A 19,757-nucleotide genomic window follows, 5' to 3' on the forward strand; every position below is an offset into this window, starting at 1 on the left:
GAGTTTCCAAAACGTACACAGTCAAAGATTCATCTGGATTCCTTGCTCTGAAATGCAAATATCCCCCCTTGCTTTACCAGGGACAGTCAGCAACACTGCTATCAAACATGCCTGCACTGAGCAACATCAAGAGGCAAAATTAAAATTTCTTTCAAGTCAGAGGAAGGCTATAAAAAAGCATCTAGAAAACACACATGCTCCCCTCAGCACCTAATGGACCCATCTGCCCATCCACTTATCTTCTGTCAGATCTACAGCTCCCAAACTGCTCCCATTGAAACCAATCTGAGGAAGAAGTTTAAACATCATAAATTTCTGCAGCAAACAACATTGGCTAGGGAAGGGGAGCTCTCTCGAGCAGGTCAAAGACACGGCTCCACAGTGGCAACGCACACAACAAGTATCACACCTGTAGACAAAACGAGGAGCAGAATGCCAGGAGACAGACCTTTCCTCATGGACTACTTTATTTGGTAAAACTCAGAAGCCAACAACTGATTTTGCTTTCCAAAACTTCCCTCCCTGAGTGAGGCACAAATCCTCCAGAGAGAAGCACGCTCTGCCCTCTTTAGCTTTACTACTAGATGTAGAGGCATCCTCCCCCGCCGTCCCACACTTCTTATGAGCCCCAGAGATAACTCCTTCTAGCCCTCACCTGCACCACAGAGGCAGCTTTGCTTCCACTTCCAAAAAATACAACAAATCCAAAAGAATAAAAAATGAAACAAAGCAAAAAACAAAACAAAACAAAAGAATGAAGAGTGAATCCAGGCAAGGGCATCCCATCAGTCAAGCACTACTGTTACCCAACAAGAGCAACCAGTGAAGATCAGTTCTGGGTCAGCAGTTGAGGTCTGCCGGATCAGTGAATCCCAGCAGGCAATGACATGGTGCCTGACCAGCAACATCCCCCTCCCCCCCAAATCTCTAACAAGTTGGCTCCTATTCAGAGACTCCTTCCCCCACCTCCCCTTGGGCAAGGGCCACCGCTTCTGGTGTCTAGTGTAGCTGGCCAAGGGTCTCCCAGCTGCAGGCAGGAAAAACGACTCCCTTGCTCTATACAGAGGAAGGTGCTAGGGAATGACCCTGAATCCTGCTAATGGATCCGGGTCAGCTCTTCCACAATCTTTATCAGGTCATCTACGGTGGCCTCCCTCTTCATGCCGCTGCCGTCATCAATCTGTAACAAGAGAAAAGACATCAGAGAATGGGGACATCAGGAGGTGCAGTGGAGAGAGGAATACTCCCCACTGCCTCATGGTAGGACACACATTTACGATCTAATAGAGCCAGGATTTCTGAGCAAGTTCTCTGCTGCTAACATGGAAGAGCTCAAGCCCACATCAGCCCATACCCATCTCACCTGCAGGTTAGCCACCACCTCTTGCATCTTGGGCCTGCTGATGTCCAAGAAACTTTCAATCAAGTCACCATCAATAAACCCCGTAGCTGGTTCCGTCTTGCGTTCAGTGTGAAATGATCTCCAGGTGCCAGAGTCAAGGAACTAAACCCATGTAGAATAACACCAGCCTCAGACTATGTCCAAAAAAGTCCCACTGGGCATACACAGCAGCTGCCCAAGACACACAGACAACGTTGCCTCAAACAGGATCACAGAATTCGTGCTACATTTTATCAGGCTATTTTACGCACTCAGTAAGGTCTTGGGGGTTTTATCTTACTGCATGTATAAACTGTCTTGAGCATAATCAGCTCCTGTGACTGACAGATACTCAAAAAAGAGCTGCAGTACCACAACGTCAGCTTTACCCTCAAACCTGGTAAGGTACACATCTACGACAGGCATCTTCCCTCTAGGATAAGCACAAAGCCCTGACCGTGCAGCAAACATGATGCTGCCCACTACAGCCGATATGCCTTCACCCCAAGATGTCCTCAACAGAGCAGAGAGAAACCTCCAAGTAATCCCCAGCTCTGCTCACAGGTCAGCTCTGATTCAGAAGCCAGCCTCCCAGCATTCACTAGCACAGGCTTCTGGCTGAACCACAGAAAAGATATAAAGAGTGCTCAATCTTGCCCACGCTCTTGATGACTTTATTGAGCCGGTTCTGCATGTCCAGCAGGAGGTTGTACCAGCTCTCCGACAGCGAGGTCACCAGTCCTGCAAAGGGCAAGATGGTGACAAGGAGTCAGGGCTCATCCCAGGGACCCAAAAGCCACAGTGCTGCAGGTCCCAGCAGGCACTGATAAGCAAGCTGCTGAGACTGGAGTTGCAGTGGAAGCTGGTGCCTGGGCAGGCTAGGACAAGAAAGAAGTTTCAAGGAAAGGCAGAGCAATCTCCTTTCCTGGAGGTTCTCCAGGAAGAAAAGTAGCTTCTCAGGAGGAGCAAGAATATGAAAGCATTTCTGCATTCATAAGGGCAGATGCAGCAGAGGCAGGGGTCCTAGGCAACTCCTTGTCCGTGAACCCTCATGGCACACCACAGTGTGCTCTCTGGAAGGGCCTATGGCACATCACAGAGTGTTACTAGACCGGAGAACAGAGAAGAACAGAAACAGAAGCCAACCCCAACCCAGGTCTCAGCAGCAGGGAAGGGGACCTGTTACCCTCCCACCACGGCTGGGGCATCATGACCCTTACCAATCATGCCATTGACTGTGCCGAAGAGAACTGAGCCCTGTGTCGGTGTAGACGTCTCACCCAAGTTCTGCATGACCAGAGATCCATGGCAGAAAACATTAACAAATTCTCCCAGATGGGACAGCCCCACTTCTTGCAAGTGCTGGCGCTCCTCATCGGTTGTGGCAGCACTGAAATTCAGAGCATCCTGCTAAGTCTGTGCCAGGGGTGAAAGGCAAGTTCCCCCACTCACATCTTGCTGCTCGTCAGAGCCAAGCATGCTTCTCCCTGCTTTCCCTCCTTCCTACCTGATATATACACATACACCTCTGCAGCTGTAATATGGAGACCAGAAGGCCCTATCACCCTGTCCCTTCTAGCACACACTGCCATATCCCCCTTATAGACAGCTCACCTGTCCTTCTGGCATACAAACAGGTTAAAGGCATTCTCTGCTCCCAAGAAGTTGTCATCATCCAAGATCTCTACAGCACTCATCCAGTTTGGATTGAAGTCCCGGGCAATCTGATAGGGGACAAGATGTACCAATGAGAGGGAATGTGCACAGACAGCCCTGCCCTGTTATCCAATCCACTCATCCCTCCCAACTTCAACATTTGGGAGCAAGGTGAGACCCAGTCCATCCCTCCTGGTTAGACAAAAAAAATGAGCGAAAGGCACAAACTGCCTTCTGGAGATAGCCTCGGGCCTCAGCAGCACTCAAAATGGTTTCCTGGGAGAGCACAGAGCAACCTGTGTCAAAGTCATGCCCAGAACCATTCGAACAATTTCAATGCACAGACAGTCCTGGTGCCTGGTATATTCCCCAGCTATACTGCATTTGCTGACAGAGTTGCAACGACAATCTTACTAAGCTATCCCAAACGCACAGTAGGCAATCCAGATGCCAGCTCCCCACTCCCAGCAGGCACCACGCATCCTCCAAAGCCTGTTCTTCTTAAGGCTGCTGCCATACAGCCCAGGTCCCCAGCAGCCCAGGGAAGTGTCTCCAGGAACCACAGGGATCTGTTTAAAACCATGTCCAGGTGATCCTGTTCTTATACAGCCCTACATGCTTGCTTGCCTTCAAAGGGGCAGCAAGGCAGGGTTAGCCAGGCTACCTTCTTTTATTACCTTAAACACTGTCTCCCCTGCCCAGAGCCTCTCAGAACAGACAGTGCAGGCTCCCCGCACCCTTTTGACCAAAGCTATCCAAAGAGCATTGGTACCTCCTCAAAGTTTCCTTCCATGGGCTTGTATGCAAGGAGCAGGACAGACCGCATCAGATCTCCTACAAGGATGAAGTCTCCCTTAGTCTTCAAATAAAGTGCCATGATGTTATTGTAATGGTTGCACTCTGTGCGCAGCTCTTTCTCAGCTGTCCACTCATATAGGCGCACCTGAAGCAAAGAACACGGCTCTGAGCAGACAGACACACACATGCCTGCCAGAACACACTCTGCAACATCCATCAGGGATCCTGCTGACATTCTCACGACTGGAATGGTCTCCAGCTCTGAATATATGCTGCTAAAGCCTTACCGTGCTGTTGATGCTGGCTAACAGCTTCCCATTGAACTCCACCATGGAATACACAGCCCCTTTCACCTCCTTCTCTGCCAGGCTCTGCAACTTCCCTGAAATAAACCAACAGACTGTCCAGCTACTTGCCTGGCACTCCCAGGGGTAGAAAGCCCAGTGAATTCTCAGACTAGCTGCTCTGCACAAAACTGTCGTCTCTAGAAACTGTCTGTTTCTTAGAGGATCTGTGGGCAAGTAATGCAGGAATGATATGAGAGCATGGGCAGAAATATAGAAAGCAAATTCCAGAATCCAGTTCTCATGAGGGATTCCTGGGTTCCTCTGGGAGATGTATAAAAAAAAATGGGAACATGCTGTGATGGCTTGGCCTGCAGCAGAATGAAAGCTATTATTGATCCTGTCTATGGGCAGCTAACAGCAGGCCCCTCAGAAAAAAAAAGCATCCCAGCCTGCTACTGAGATTTGTGAGCTCTCTCACGCCTGAAGAGCTCAACTCTGATACCCCTCAAGTAGCAGGGTTTAGCCATATGAGAACACCTTGCTCTTACCATCAGAATAGTGGAAGACAACAATGCGGCCCTGTTTGGGCTCTGCCTCCTCAGGATACACCATGGCAGTGCCCACAATGAAGTAGGTGTTTGGATCTTTGCCAAGCTTGCAGGAGACCAGGCTAAGGGCATATTCATTTTGCAGAAACTGGTGAGCATGAAGCACTGCAAAGAGAGAAAGGTAAAAACAAATGGGTTCCAGCAGACAGCACCTCCATGTGTGGGTAGAGCAGCATGCCCATGCCTAAAAGTTTAAAGACATGTCCAAGCTACAGAGTCAGTGGCTGCCTGGAGATCCCCTCACCTCTTTCACTCCACACACACCTTATGCCATCAGATAAAATGGCACCACTGTGCCTTAAATTTAAGCTCTTCCTCAGCCCAAAGGCTGCCATTCCTTCAGGAAACATGCTTGGACTGAAGGAACTATGCAAGATCACATGTCTTGGCCACAAGCTGATGGGCTTGCTCTGGAGAAAAATGGACAAGGGTGCAAGCAGCATTGGAAGCTGGTACCTTCAAAGGTGTGCTGATCTATAATGAGCAGGTTGTGCACCTCCACCTCCTCTCCAAAGGATGTCTCGTGCGGTGCTGTGCTGCTGGAGAACAGCTTGCTGGTGCTCACACTGCTGGATAGGGCCTAGGACACAAAATGATCAGTCGCATCCTCACACCACTTAGCATGTCTGCACACTACTCCACCCAGGCTGAAACAACAGTGGAACAGAAGGATGAATAAGATAGAAGGTAAGGCAAGGTGCTTCCTGGGCCTGAGTAAGGGGACACACTCCATGCACCAGTGAAGGTGTATGACATGTGCAGTGGAGAAGTATGAAGGAAGAGGTACCAAATCCAGCCCTTTGATTCAGGAGATAGCGTTGCTGAGCAACAGCATTAGTAGAAGAGTTTATGCAATGTTGAAGTTTCCACCACAGCTACTGCTTGAAGGGGACTGGTGCCTGCATCCCTGGAAAAAGGAAACAACTTGAGACTAAACAAAAACCTTTACTGGAGACTGAAGGAGCAGTACCCCAAAAAACAAAGGTGATCAAACGCAGAACAGTGAGCATGGTGAGCCTGCCAGAGAGCAACATGGAGAGCTCTTACCACCACTACAGAAAGATCTTACCATCCCATCTCCTCCTAGACTGCCACAAGGAAAGCATGTATTCAGAGCTTTAGAAGAGAAGATTGACAACTAAAATCTACATCATTTGGCTTAAGGAGATATGGAACCACAGCCCAGAGCTCAGGCATGATCTAGCAGCTCCCTCTCACCTGCGTGCTGGCACTTGGTCTGAGTGCAGTGGTACCCCCACTGGCATCCTGCACCTCAATACGACTCGAGAGCACACCAAAACACTGTGATACCTCCTGGTAGCAGATCTTCCTGCAAGACAGAGTTGTGTGAGGAGAACCAGGACAGGCCACTACAGGGAGAGCACTAGCCGCTCACTTCCCCAAACTACTCTCTTAGGTCTAGTCACAAACTTGGTCAGAGTTCTGAGCCCACAACAGGAATGCTGACTGCAGAACTCACCTCAGTCCCAGGGGAATTCTCCCTCCAACCTCTTCCCATGTACCACAGCATGGGCCTGCAAGCCAGACTCCCTCCTGCTGCTCACCTGGGTGATTCATAGAGGGGAACTGTGCGGATGTGCAGCTTCTGGATCTCATCAATAGTGCCAATTGTCAGGGTGCTGTTATTGGCCAATGCCAGGCTGTATAGGAGGGAAATTATGAGTAATGGGGCTTGTAAAGCAGGTGGCACAGACAAGAACCTTCCTCTTTCCCCTCCCAAAACCACTGAGCCCGGGATCTCCTTCCCATGTTTTAAGGATGTAAACAGGGTAGCTAGATCAGCACAGCTTTGATGTTTACCAGTGCACAGAGGAGGAGGACAGGACAGGAATGTGTGCAGGTGCCTTCTCAAGTGAGACCCACCAAGCAGCACAAAGGACTGATCAGTGCCCTAGGAGAATCTAGGGCCTAGATCACTGTATTTTGTGAGCATGATTATGAAGAAGGCTCTCCCTTCCATTTCACAAAGCTGAGGGACAATGTTGGGAATACAGCTCCTCTGGACATGATAAAATGAGCCTGTTGGGCTGAGCAGGTAACAGTGTAAATCACCATCTATGTCACCCTTCACCGACCTTGTGCCAGTGCACAGTCCAAGCCTCCCGCAACTAGGTAATAAAAGGCAAAATGCACACTCACCTGTCAGGATACCCATCCGAGTTGAGGGGACACATGTAGTTCACTTCCTTAAGGTTGACATTGGAAAAAACCAACTTGTGGTTACTGCTGTAGATCACAGTGGGGCGGTCAGAGCAGGCAAACACATTGGTCGTGGACAAAGAGCGAAAAGTCCTCAGGACAGTGGGCTGTGTCCCAAGGGTCACTTTCTTCCGGTCACTCAGCAAACCTGCAGAGAAAGAGAACCAGTGTTGGCAGCTACCCCAATGGACCTTTCAGGAGCAGGATGTCAGAACAGAACATGGCTGTGACATGCTGGGAAGAAAGGCCCAGCAGAAACAAGCATAAGTAAATGCATCCTGCTGTCAACAAAATGCAACAAGGGGCTAGATGTAAGCATCAGTTCCCCATGGGACAGCTCCTTTCTCCATAGGGTCCCCTAGAGAAAGGATCCACCAAATCATTGTGCCTGCGCTCAGTCCCACCTGAGCACAACTCCGTCAGGATGGGAGAAAAGGTTTTTCAAAACTTATGGGAGCAGAGATTTCCAGAAGGAAGGAAAAGAGCAACAAGGAAGTAAGAAGGCATGAGTCTAGCCACTTTCCCCACCAGCCCACTTGGTGTTAGCCCAGTAGTCACCTGTCTCAAGGCTGAGCCCGAAGTAGAAGAGAGCCCCATCCCCCAGGGCACATAGAAGATAATGGCTGCTCTCAAAGGTCGTCATCAGGATAGAACGAGGGATGATTTCTGCAGGGAGCAGTGGAAGAGAAGGCTGATGTCATTCATGGCTGAATCAGGTCAGTAACCACTGCCACCACCTGGCAGCCCCAGGAGAGCCCTACCTCCTCCCAGCATCTCTTTGTGCAACATCTCAAATGAAGGTAACTTTAGTATGCGGGCAGAGATATCAGTCCAGAGCCCGATAGCACATAGTAGGGACATGCCATTAGTGTCCCCCAAAGGGGTGATGTCCAGGCAGGCAACTTCATGCTCCATTTCTGTACAACTGGCAGGAAGAAAGAAGCAGAAGTATCAATTTGGATCCCAAAGGGAGACATTGGAGGCTTAGACTCCTCAAGCCAGGAGGAAAGACTCATACTCACCTGACCTGCCTGAGCTCCTGGGGTCTGATCTCCAGGTAATACAGGGCTCGTCCCACAGCCACCACCACTTGGTTACTATTGCAGGAAGCCACGCTGATGTTCTTCCCATTGGGCTCTTTCCACTCACTCACCAGGGCTTTGGGCTCCTGACTGACCAGTCTCACAGATGCAGAGGTGATCTGGAAAGAGAGAACACATCTTTCCTCAGAGTCAGGAGAATGGCACCTTTCTGACAGGGAAGACTGCAGAACCTGCCCCACATGAGTAACATAGGCCTCTGTTACCACCACAGGTAAGGGCTATGGGATCACCATGTAAGACATGTCTCTCCCTGCTCCTTTACCACAGGTATTACCTGGATCAATTGCTGATGAGCCACATTGCCACAAAAGAAAGTCTGCTGATCATCCACAAACCCTGTCAGCTCTGTCTCTTCCACTTCCTCTCCGTTTAACATAAGAACTCTGAAAGGGAAAGGGTTACACTGTTATACCACACACAAATATGCAGCCCAGAGCCTGGCTCAGTGTTAAGCCCATCTTACCTAGTCTGGCCAACAAAGGACAGCACCAATGTATTGTCTGTCTCACGATGAGAGTCTGATCTCAGGGGCCACAGGCCTGCAAAAAAGAGGGAAGATATAATTGCTCACAGGGAATATACCAAAAGCTGGTAGATGGCAAATCCCGTGCCCCAGATCCCAACCTCAGTCTGTGTAGAAAACATGCCTGCATTGTGCCCTCTCAGGCTGCAGGTTGTATTTGACAGCACTGAAATGCAGAATAGCCCACGCACCTTTAATTCCTGGCAAGTCAATGCTGGCATGCTCATGAATCCCAATGCCATTCCGGATGATCCGCAGCGAACCCTCTTTAAATGCACCTGAGCATGTGACCAGCTGGAGAAAAAGCAGATGCCCTTACCAATCATAGCTGGGAAGCTTTCTCATTCCTCCTTGTAGTGATGGGCTCAGTAGAAGATGGGGCCCTCATCTACTCTGCTTCTCGGAGAAAATTATCTGGCTGCTGATCCTTTCCCATCCCCAGGAGGACAAATCCTTCCTTGTGAACAAGGGTCTCCAAAAAGCAGCCTTTCCATTCATACCACTCCTCAGTGGAAGAGCTCAAAGCTCCCCCTGCATCTAGATAAGACTTTGAGCTTCTCTGATGAATGGATCATAGTCTCTTCCTTCTATGGACACTCTGCTGCATATACCTGGCTGGCCCAGACCTCCTAAGCACTAAGAAAGGCAAGGCAGAACCAACATTACCTGTCCTTGGCCTTGTCTTTCCAGGTCTACCACACACATGTCGACGATGGGACCAAGGTTGGTAAAGGTCTCCATAGCTACTACATAGGAGCCCTGTTCATTGCTGTCCACGTTGAGCTATGAATAAACACAATTACAGGTTTCCAAAAAGAAAGAGGAAGCAAGTGACAAAGTGCACAGGGAAAGAAAGGAAAGTTTTCCCCATCCGAATACACCTTTCCAAACCCAGATGAAAGTAAAGATGTACAAAATCCCATCTGAACGCACAACTAAGCCAGGAGAAGGCTGCCACTTACCTTCACAAGCTGGGAATCCCCAAGCCGAGACCCAACAAACACAACACCGTTGTCCAGGTAGGTCAAACACTCTGCAATAGATGTCTGGGAATTCAGAAGATGCAGATGAAGCAGCTAGCATGAAAAGGACCCTGTCATGCCTCCCAACCACCACTTCTGAAATGCAGCCCAACAGGAAGCCCCTGGAGATGAGAGGGCAACTTAATCCCCATACAGAATCCACACAGTTGAGACTTCTTCCAGGGATGGAGTGCAAGCACCAGACACAATGAAAACCCAGGAAGATGGCAGACATATTCAAGTGCCCAAATATCCCTATTTCCTCAGTCTAGCTGAAACTTCAGAGCTCAGAGATGTGACAGCCAGAGAGAGTGAAACATTATCCCACCCCCAGGCGATAAAAGAGATGTCATTCTTGCCACTCAACCCTTGTGGAGCAGTTTCAGCTTGCTGAACCTCTAAGCCCCTCAGCTGAGAAGCACACACAGCATACGTGACATGGCAGCAAGGGGAGGACTGCTACCTCTCCAAGCAGTTCCACACGCAGGTCCTTCAAAGTGACAGTGCCATCCATCTGTTCCTCCTTCTCCAGGAGCAGCATGAAGAGACGTCCCTCCATGTCTCCCAGCAAGTATCGTGAGCCGTTGGGATCCACACGATTGTGGCACACAATCGTACTTTGCTGCACTCCAAGGAGGAGGGAGGGAGGAAGAAGGTGTTGTTAGGAACCCATCAAACAACCACAAATGTGCATCTAGCAAGGACAACCTCTGTACACACCAGAAAACAACCGCATCCACGATGCACCAGCTGCTAGGCACATCTACAGTGTAGTCTCATGCCAAGGCAGTCTCTCTGCTCAGGAAATGGCTGGATTCTTCCCTCAATAAATCATATCAGTGAACACATCCAGAATCTGTGGTCAAGCTGCCTCACTAATGCTGGCTTTCCACAGATTAATAGTATTGAATGCTATTTGAGACCTACAGAGCTCCAAACCTGCTTCTTTCCTAGACACAACTTCTACAAATGTTCTGTTCTGTGTGGTGGACATTGCCTGGCTTCCTGTTAACATATTTGGCTTTGGCCTAGAAATCCTGATCTGGCGGATCTTTATTGTACACAAACGTCCTATTTGCTTCAAGCACAGATGTGTCCGCACTCAGTTTGCAAGCCAAGGCCCAGATCTGTACATCAGCAAAGCACAGACAACTTGTTCTGTCTGCTCCAGCACAATAAACTCTCCAGCACAGAGCCTCAGTAGTGGTCTGAGCAAGCAATATTGTTATTTCTTTACCTGAGATCTACAGCTCTTATCTAGCTCATCATCATTTCCAGCTTAACAGGATCTTTTGATCACAGCTCAAGTTCCACTTCAGACTAGAACAGCATCTCAGCAACACCATTTGTGCTTCCTGTACCCTTCAAATGTGGGAATTGGCCCGTTCCTCTGACAAAAACTCAGGCTCCAGTTCTATCACAAACTTTGTAAGTCTTTTTTGCTTTGAACAAGTGCCCCAATCATAGACCAGTGGACTCAGTCTCCAAGGGGCTCATTCATATGTTCTGTTGAAGAAACTGCAACCCTACTGTGGTCTGGACCAATGCCCAAACCATTCATTGCCTCCTAATTAATCCCTTTCTCTGGAGCCTAACCAAGATTTCTGCTTTACTGCATTATCTCCAAATACTCCACAGAAAGCAGAGACCATCCCCAGCAACACACTACATTGCAAGCACACACTCTTATCAATACAAGGATCACATATATCCTTCAGTCCCCCAAAATACAGACCAGGCATTGTCCAAGACACCCATTCACCAGAACTCTGGGCTGCTCCATGGGAGTAAGCGGCCTTATTAGACTACACCTGAGGACAAGGGCAGTTTAAATTCCAGAATGCAAGTATGTTTAGAATGCATGATGTCCTCCTGGTACTCACAGACACACCTGGGAACAGAGGAGTTAAACAGGACACATTTCTAGAGACCAGTATTCACTCACTTTGATGATGGGTGGAGCTATGGCTAGATATTTGTCTCCATTGTGATAGGTGATGGACTCCTGCCCAATGATGATTGCTCCTCCAAAAGGCTCCGGCACTGTTCAGGGGAAAGGACAAACATCTTATTAGAGAACCCGTACAACAAGACTGATGCATTAACCCTCAATCCCCTCAGGGAAGAAACAGGAGGGAAGATCTACAAAGAAGGAACAACCTGCAATGACCATGGAGGCTTCAGCCTCTACGTTCTCCTGTTTCCAAGGACCTTTGTTAAACTCCTTTTCTCGCAGGGATACCTCATATGTCTTGACATGGCGACCTTGAGGGTCCTGAAAGAGAAACCACAAATGACAATGCAATAGGCACATGCAGACACGAGGGTGAGCCTGACAAGAGCCTTGTGTGCAAAACAGAAAAAGACTCTGGAGACATAACTGATTAGCAATCGCAAAGCAAGGACATGATGCCTCATCTCCAGCAATAACACCATCACCTAGTGACCAGACAGCTGCAGAGGTTTTCCATCCTGCTCACTTCCTCAGATTTCAAACTGTATGCATGTCTACAGAGACAAACACTGATGAACGCATTTTCCCTAATGTTCTCTGCACATAGAACACCCTTTGCACAGATGTTTGTACCAAATAACACTTGAAATAATTTCTGTGTTTTTGTATCCATGACTGATTTTCTGGGACTTATATTTATCCAACACACAACTCCACAAATCTAGGTATGAGTGCCACTCTATAAAATCACCACCATCACCAGCTCCAGTAAGAGTAAGGAGCTGTGTAATTCAGTTCTACTGCAACCGTGCAGGTGCCAGAGCAGCTGAGCTCCCAACTTGATTCTACTGAGGCTTTTTAGCCCACATTTCCTAAAGAAACATATAATCTGCTTTCTGAACAGTCCCCAGACTGCTCTGCCATTCCACCAATTCCTACCCTTGTGGGCAATTTCAACCAAACCCAGCAAAATACAGAGGTCTCAGATGTAATGAGTCCATATAGGCTTCACCAAAATCATAGAATCACAGAATCGGTAAGGTTGGAAGGGACCTCCAGAGATTATCTAGTCCAAGCCCCCTGCTAAGCAGGGTCACTTAGAGCATGGTAGACAGGGCTGCATCCAGGCGGGCCTTGAAGATCTCCAGAGAAGCAGACGCAACAACCTCTCTGGGCAACCTGTTCCAGTGCTCCATCTCTCTCACAGTGAAGAAATTCCCCCTCACATTCAGGCAGAACTTCCAGTGTTTCAGTTTGTGCCCATTGCCTCTTGTCCTGTCACTGGATGCTACTGAAAAGAGCCCAGTCCCATCCCTTCCCTTCAGATACTTATACACATTGATAAGATCCCCCCTCAGTCTTCTCAAGGCTAAACAGGCCCAGCTCTCACAGCTGTTCCTCAGTGGGCAGATGCTCCAGCTCTCTGATCATCTTCGTAGCCCTACGCTGGACTCTCTCCAGTAGCTCCATGTCTCTCTTGTACTGGGGAGTCCAGAACTGGACACAGTACTCGAGATGAGGCCTCCCCAGGGCTGAGTAGAGGGGCAGGATCACCTCCCTCGACCTGCTGGCAACACTCCTCCTAATGCACCCAAGGATACCATTGGCTGAAATAAGTGGTGGGTGAAGGAGAGGCACCCAAATCAGTGTCCCATCTTAGTAAAGGTTGTCTATGCTAATAGATAGTTTGGAAATTATGTCAGAAAAAGATGTACAAGTGTTGTCCAAAGCACAGAGAAAGCTTTGATTGGAACCCACTGGCCTATTTCATGTCTAATAAGGTAACACAGGCTCTAAGCCAGGGGGAACTAAGTTTCCTTGGTCATGTTGCTCACAGAACTACTTAGAAAGAGCCCTTCATCTTTTTATTTGTTATGTCTCACTATTTTCCAGATCAAATCTACAAAAATAAGTTAAAAAGGAAAAAAAAAATCTTCCTCCCTGTAGCTGCAAGCTTTATAAACAAACACTCAAAGGAAATCTGAGTACTTCCTCATTTAAACTCAGAGACTGCAGCTTAGCAAACACCCTCACTGATGATGCTAGGGTCCAGGTCCATGTGCTGGAGCGAGCTAACAGTGCAGCACTGAGGGAAGCAAAGCACAGTACTAGCTAACAGAGAAGGGGAAGCTAGAAGAAAGGAGAAGAGAGAGATACACTGGGAATAATGAGAAGAGGAATAGCACAAAGAGAGCACATCCAGTCTGTTTTAAAGCTGAAACACAGCTTTAGAGTGGCAAAAGAGTAATTAATGCAACTTTGGCATTTCTAGACCTTATTACTCCACACAACAGCATTTTCCAAGTCTTTTCTACGAACTCATTCATATTTGCGGTATCTTACTCTCGCTTCAAAACACAAAAACCATCCCAGACATTCCCTGCTATTCTGCTCAGTCCAAATCCTGTGATCAATAAACTGAGAAAGAATTAGACAGAGAAGAAATCTGGGAACTTTCCCCTCTCCACACACACATGCAAGTCAGACACAAAGGACCAAAACAAATCCAGTGTTTTATGCCAGACAGAGCTTGCATCTTGCTCTTGCTGCAAGGGTGAAATTTGTATGAAGAGTTTGTTAACATGGAGAAAATTATTAATTTACTCTTTATTCTTACAATACCCATTTATAACAAACCAACCATTAACAGATTGATCTGTAACACAACAATGTCAGATTCCTTGAAATAATACCCTGTTTTACTCACCAGCTGCATGAGATGAAGTTCCTTGTTTACAATGCTCGAGGACCGAGTGGAAACCGGGCACTCCTGCCCAAACTGACGCCAAGTTTAAGAATCTGGCCAGTTCTCTCTCTACCTCAGTTTCCCCGCTACACATCAACAGCTGCACTAGCCAAACTCATGGCTACACTTGGCAATTTACAGAGCAATAAGCACTACTGCTGGACTTCCTAGCTTTGTTGAAGTGACAACCTGAAGCAAGTCAAAACCTGAAACAGTACCAGCAGCTACTTTTACTATATATTTCTACAGAGCCAAGACTGGCTAAGAGCATTGCCTTCTGATGCTAGGTTTCAAAGTCAGTGTGGCTGCACGGAAATAAATTAATCTCCACATACACTCCACATTCCGACAGAAATAAGACTGGCAAGTATTCTGAAGTTATGTACAACAAAAGCTCTTTAAGTGAGACTCCCCTCTCTGTCACAGAGGGGATCATGCATTCTTTCTCTCCTAAATAAATAAATAAATAATAATAATAATAAAAGAATGGCAGTATGTTTTGAAAGAAAACAAGGCTTACTCCTACATATTAGCAATAGCTGAAAGATCTTTGCTTTTTCAGGTACTGGTTCTTAATTAACTCCCCCCCTTGCTTTCTTCCTTTCTTGTCTGCATTGTTAAATCACTGTGCAGGTCTTCATGAAGCAGACAGGACTTGACTGCTGGGGAGGTCCATCAGCAAGGCTGAAAAGAGCATGCTAAAACTTCCTGATTTGTTCAAATGATAAGTGAGAGTACCAGCTAACCACTGGGGCAGGGGAAGAGCACTACCTTGACACAGCAGATCTGGGCAGCCCTTCCAACTCCCAGCTACATTCTGCATGTGAATTCAACAGTAAAGATGGTTTCAACAGCACTCACCTCTCTCAAATATGTCCCTAACAGAGACTTTGAAAACAGATACAGAAGAATCAAGGTACTGCTACTATGGGGCTCATAGCTCTCATGGTATGACCTAGCCACTAAGAGAGCCACTAGAGCAAAGCTGAACTAAATTCACACTGGATCCTGTGCAGTCATCAAGCAACAGTAACTTTCAGTTAGGCCCAGACTAGACCTGACTTTGACAAAGCAAAGAAGATCCATTGTCTAGTCAGCACAGCAAAGGCTCTTTGTTTCAAAGTAAGTATTTAGAGATGGGCCTACAAACATCACCTCTGTGGGAATCCAGGCAAGAAGAGAGATTATGCCTACTTCTTTACATCCCTGCAGCGGCCTCCCACCTACCACCAAACAAGCTATACTGTCTTTTTTAGAGAAGAGATTTAAGTATCACAGCAGTGCTGTGATATATAGGATACAGGAATATAGGAAACAAACTACTTGGAAAACTACAAACTACACTTGCTGAAAAGACCTATACATTCCTCCTAAATGTTTAATAAGAAATGGTCCCATCTGAAGCATCAACTACACAGCTCTCCTGTGGGAGAGAGTTTCCTCCCATCTCCCAGAAACAGAACAAAAATCAGAGAGGAACATGGACTTTCCTCAGCTACAAAACGAATCTGCAAGAGTCATGACTCTGTCTTCTGCTCTGCCCACTGGACCACAACATTGCTTTCTGCAGACTCCACGACACTAACTATTCCAATTCTTCTAGAAGACCTTTAGACCTTAACTCATGGCACATCAGTCCAGCAATTTCCAACATCCTCTGCTTGAGTCACTAATCAAGAATAGGGTACCTGGTAGACAAAGCAGATGGTTGGAGCTTGACAACCATAGAGAAATTTCACATCGATGACTTGGAGCTCTTCCAGGCGGATGTTAAAAGCCTTTAACTCCTTGTTCTCCCGGTCCAGAGGGATGACCTTGAAGAGACCATCATAGAGCCGCAGGCCAATCATCCGGCACTCTGGGTCAATGATGCCAATTATACCCGTCTCCGAGGGACGACCAATACGATCCTGAGTGCAGTCATGGAGGTGGGAGAGAAAGAGAGAGAGAGAGAGCAATCAGCGTTGGAAAAAAAGATTCCCACAAATGACCCAAGAAGAACATTAGGTACAAGAGTTACTATCCCATAGCTGAGGAAGGACTCCCTGCACATCATTTAGCAAACTTTAAAACATTATCTGGCAAGCCAAAGGAGATTTCAGCATCTCCCTGGTCTAAAAGAACAGGTGCTTTGCACCAGAGAACCTGGTAGAGCTTCCAAAGCAGACAGCTAATCATAGTCTCAGCCACTCCTGCATTATAGACACCTAGCTTTCTCTCTTCCAAGATTCCTACAACTAGGTACGCCAGGACAAAACCCTGCAATTGCCTTCTAATCTCAGCTCTCTACTGAATGACCTCAAGTAAGTCACATTGCTGTCCTGCACTTCAGCTTTTCTATTACTGAAGGACAATGATGCTTTCCACTGCTATAAAGTGTTTTGATATCTATAACTGAAAAACACTCTTCAGAAATTAAGCACTGTTATCAGCCTCAGCAGACCCCTCAGCTCTGCATGATGGGGGCTGACATCAGCATCTCCATATATCACAATGCAGGGCCATGGCACAGGAAGATTAAGCGTTTTTCCCCAAAATGCACTGACACGTTACTGACAGGACATGCCCACCTTCCCTGCCCCTAATCCTGTGCCCAATTCCACTAGCAATAAGTCAACAGAAGCTCAGCATTTGAAAACAGATGGACGATATTTTAGCTTGACAGATGATAGAAAATGTTTAGATAATGACTAAAAGCTAAAAAGGCAAGATTTTAACCTACATAAAATAAAACAGAGAACATCTACAATTATGATGATGAAGTAACTTCAGTACCAATGCTTTTGGTGCAGAGCATGTAGAGATCTGTCCCAAGGTATGAGAGTAGTCATTAACATGGAGAAAAACTACTAATTTACTCCTTATTCCTTTTCCAGGGAAAATTCTACCCTATACTGAATTTTAAGGACTAATTCTCTTTACAGAAGAAGTACATCAAAGCAACCACATTATTCCAACTACTCCAAGGTCACACTCATAGCTGTGTCCTCAGTGAATCCCTGAGCTCAAGATTGACTCACTGGAGGCAAAAACCTTTAGAAATAGTAATAGCAGCAGAACTATATCAGAATTATCTGTAGGAAAATAACCATAAATTCTGTCATCTAGACTTGCCAATGTCAATAACAAAGTAAAACCAGCCCCTAAAAAAGGGACTTCACATCTTCCAGGACCTGACCAAGTACTGCAACTTCACTCACCTGCACGTTGCCATGGGCACGGGTGATAATATCAATACTGTCCCCATTCTGCTTGTACTCGAGGATACATGCATTATACTTGGCTGTCAGGATGAACAATAAATCCTTGCTCTCACCCTAGAAAAGCAGAACAGTGATATGCTTTCAAGAGGCTTTCACAGAGAGAAAACCCATCCTTGAACCTTAGAGCATCCTGTGTTTGCTCTCCTCAGCTTGTGGGTAACTCCATCCCCTTGTACCACGCTTACCTTTGGGCGGAAGAGCTCCATGACAGCAGTCTTGCCATACATGCCCACCTCCTTGACAGGCCGCAGCCCCTCTGCTGTGACCACATAGATCTCAAGACGGGTGTTCTTGGCAATCAGCAGATTTAGATCCTCTGCAGAGGTGAAGTGCCCTGAGAAACAGAGAGAAGACATCATTTTTCAGCTGCAAAAAAAGCAGCACCTGACAGCGCTTTAACCAAGCAGCCTGCACCAGGCCACCAGCACCAGGGGAATCTTACCTAGGCCTCCTGCTCTCACTGTCTGCCTGCACATCCCTTGCAGTGAGCAGCACCCTCTCCACAGTACCAAGCAACACTTCCAGTACTTACACATCCCTCCACCCATCACAATTCCCAGAAAATCCTGGCATCATTTTCTGTAAACCCACACACACTGCCTGGCCCACTCAGCAACTGCTCCCTCGGAGTGCCAGCTCCTCAGCCTTCCCCAAGTGATGTTGCAACCTGGGTCTCTTCCACTGCACACTGCCAAGGTACACTGCAACATCCTACTTCATCCCTGTGCCCCACAGCAGCACCAGAAACTTCAAGCCACCCCCAGCATCTCCAGTGCCCCTCAGCACCTCCTAGGAACCTCTGACACACCAAGAACCTCAAGTTACCCTCAGCTCACCCAATGTTCCACAGCACCCCCAGCAGCCTGCCAGCACCCCAAGACACCTCAGGGCACTCCAGCACCTCCAGTAGCACCTCAAGAACCTCAAGGCACCTTCAGCTCCCCAAAAAATGACAAATCCCCCCCCAGCCACCCTGGAGCAACCTCATGGTAGCTTCATCCCCTCCAACAACCGCTCAGCACTCCTAATGCCCCATAGCCTTCTGCAGCACCTCTAGGAACTACATGGCAGCCCCAGTTCTCCCAGCATCCCCCAGGAACCTTCCCAACCCTGCCTGGTGACCCCCAGTCCCTCCCTCGGTTCCCCACAGCACCCCCCAGCAGTCCCACAGCACCTCCAACAGCCCCATGGCGCCCTGGTACCCAACAGGCCCCCCAGAACCCCCGGCTCCCCTCGTAAACCACAGCACCTCTAGTGCTCCCCGGCGCCCCCACGGGCCCCCCAGCGCCTCTGGCCTTCCCGCTCCCCAGGGCCCTCAGCTGTCCTACAGCGCCTCTGGCGCGCCGCTGCGCCTCCAGGCACCCCCTAGTGCCTCTAGCCCTCCAGCCCCTTCCCGGTGCTCTTCGGCCCCCCCAGGCCCCCGGGGCCCCCAGCCCCCTTCCTCGCAAGCCCCCAGGGCGAGCCCTCCCCCTGGTGCACGCGCCGCCGAGCGCTGCGCTTCCCCACCCCCGCCACCCTCGAGCCCGCGCGGCGTCACCGTGGCCGCTGGGCGGGGGAGGGGACCCCCTGGCGGCCTCATCCCTCCCCCAACCGCCGTCGCGGCCCATACCGGTGACGCAGCCGTTCACCGCCGTCGGCTTCTGCGCCGTCACGACGTAATTGTAGGACATGGCGGCGGCGGCGAGGGAGGACAGGGAGGGTCGATACAAGGCGCGACGGACACCGAGAGCAGGGCCTCGCCGCCACCGCCTCTTCCGCCCCGACCAGCCACACGCAGGACGCCGCCGCGCCGCACGGCCAGGGAGGCGCCTGCGCGGCGGCGGAGGCCCGCGGAGAGCCCCGCAGAGTCACCGGAAGGGGGCACACGCGGCCGCCCTGCGCGGCGCGGAGGGTCGCGGCGGAGCGGGAAGCGTTCGGAGAGGTGGGAGGCGCTGGGCGGGGGGAGCTGCCCCGGGGGAGTGCTGGGGGGAAGCCGCGGTTCTGGGCCCGGGTGCTTCCCCAAAGGGATCCCTGCTGTGGGGCTCATGAGCGGATCCTCGCCGTGGTATTGTACCCTGCAGACCCAATGGGACCGCTTCCTGCTGCCTTGGGGGTCACTGAGACAAGCTCTCTGCCTTTCAGCAGGCATCCCCCTGCTTTGTCCCATTGCTCTCCCTGGTGCATCACCCTACAGAGCTGCCAGTAACCGCTCCCTGG

General features: G+C 49.0%; 1 protein-coding gene across 2 annotated transcripts; it reads right to left on the reverse strand.

Annotated features, from left to right (window-relative positions):
* Positions 1 to 449: 449 nt before the first annotated feature.
* On the reverse strand, positions 450 to 19,755 carry DDB1 (damage specific DNA binding protein 1). Of its 2 annotated transcripts, none has more exons than XM_085312588.1 (27): positions 19,171 to 19,755; positions 17,747 to 17,895; positions 17,499 to 17,615; positions 15,987 to 16,208; positions 11,759 to 11,873; positions 11,544 to 11,641; positions 10,062 to 10,220; positions 9,539 to 9,622; positions 9,243 to 9,359; positions 8,768 to 8,870; positions 8,517 to 8,592; positions 8,328 to 8,436; positions 7,973 to 8,151; positions 7,712 to 7,875; positions 7,509 to 7,616; positions 6,891 to 7,098; positions 6,296 to 6,391; positions 5,949 to 6,060; positions 5,187 to 5,310; positions 4,671 to 4,835; positions 4,123 to 4,217; positions 3,810 to 3,980; positions 2,996 to 3,105; positions 2,602 to 2,771; positions 2,020 to 2,122; positions 1,364 to 1,487; positions 450 to 1,180 (listed from the first exon to the last, which is right to left on the reverse strand). In XM_085312588.1, exons 1-27 carry the CDS (start codon positions 19,229 to 19,231, stop codon positions 1,097 to 1,099), a joined length of 3,423 nt encoding a protein of 1,140 aa, XP_085168714.1. In that variant the 5' UTR covers positions 19,232 to 19,755; the 3' UTR covers positions 450 to 1,096. The 2 variants fall into 2 exon arrangements, with proteins under 2 accessions (XP_085168714.1, XP_085168712.1); XM_085312586.1 differs by lacking the exon at positions 19,171 to 19,755 and adding an exon at positions 18,004 to 18,540.
* Between the last annotated feature and the right edge of the window lie 2 nt (positions 19,756 to 19,757).

Source organism: Rhea americana, unplaced genomic scaffold (genome assembly GCF_003343005.1).
Source record: "Rhea americana isolate MKP2758 unplaced genomic scaffold, rheAme1 scaffold_368, whole genome shotgun sequence".
Classification (NCBI taxonomy): Eukaryota; Metazoa; Chordata; class Aves; order Rheiformes; family Rheidae; genus Rhea; species Rhea americana.

Excerpts from the sequence above, each read along its gene's own strand:
- DDB1 (XM_085312586.1), bottom strand. The coding sequence starts at position 18,109 with ATGGGTGGAGGGATGTGTAAGTACTGGAAGTGTTGCTTGGTACTGTGG. Across the intron at positions 11,874-15,986 it reads CCATCTGCTTTGTCTACCAG|GACCCTCAAGGTCGCCATGT; the intron begins GTACCCTATTCT and ends TTTCTCTTTCAG. Across the intron at positions 8,593-8,767 it reads TGACTTGCCAGGAATTAAAG|GCCTGTGGCCCCTGAGATCA; the intron begins GTGCGTGGGCTA and ends TCTTTTTTGCAG.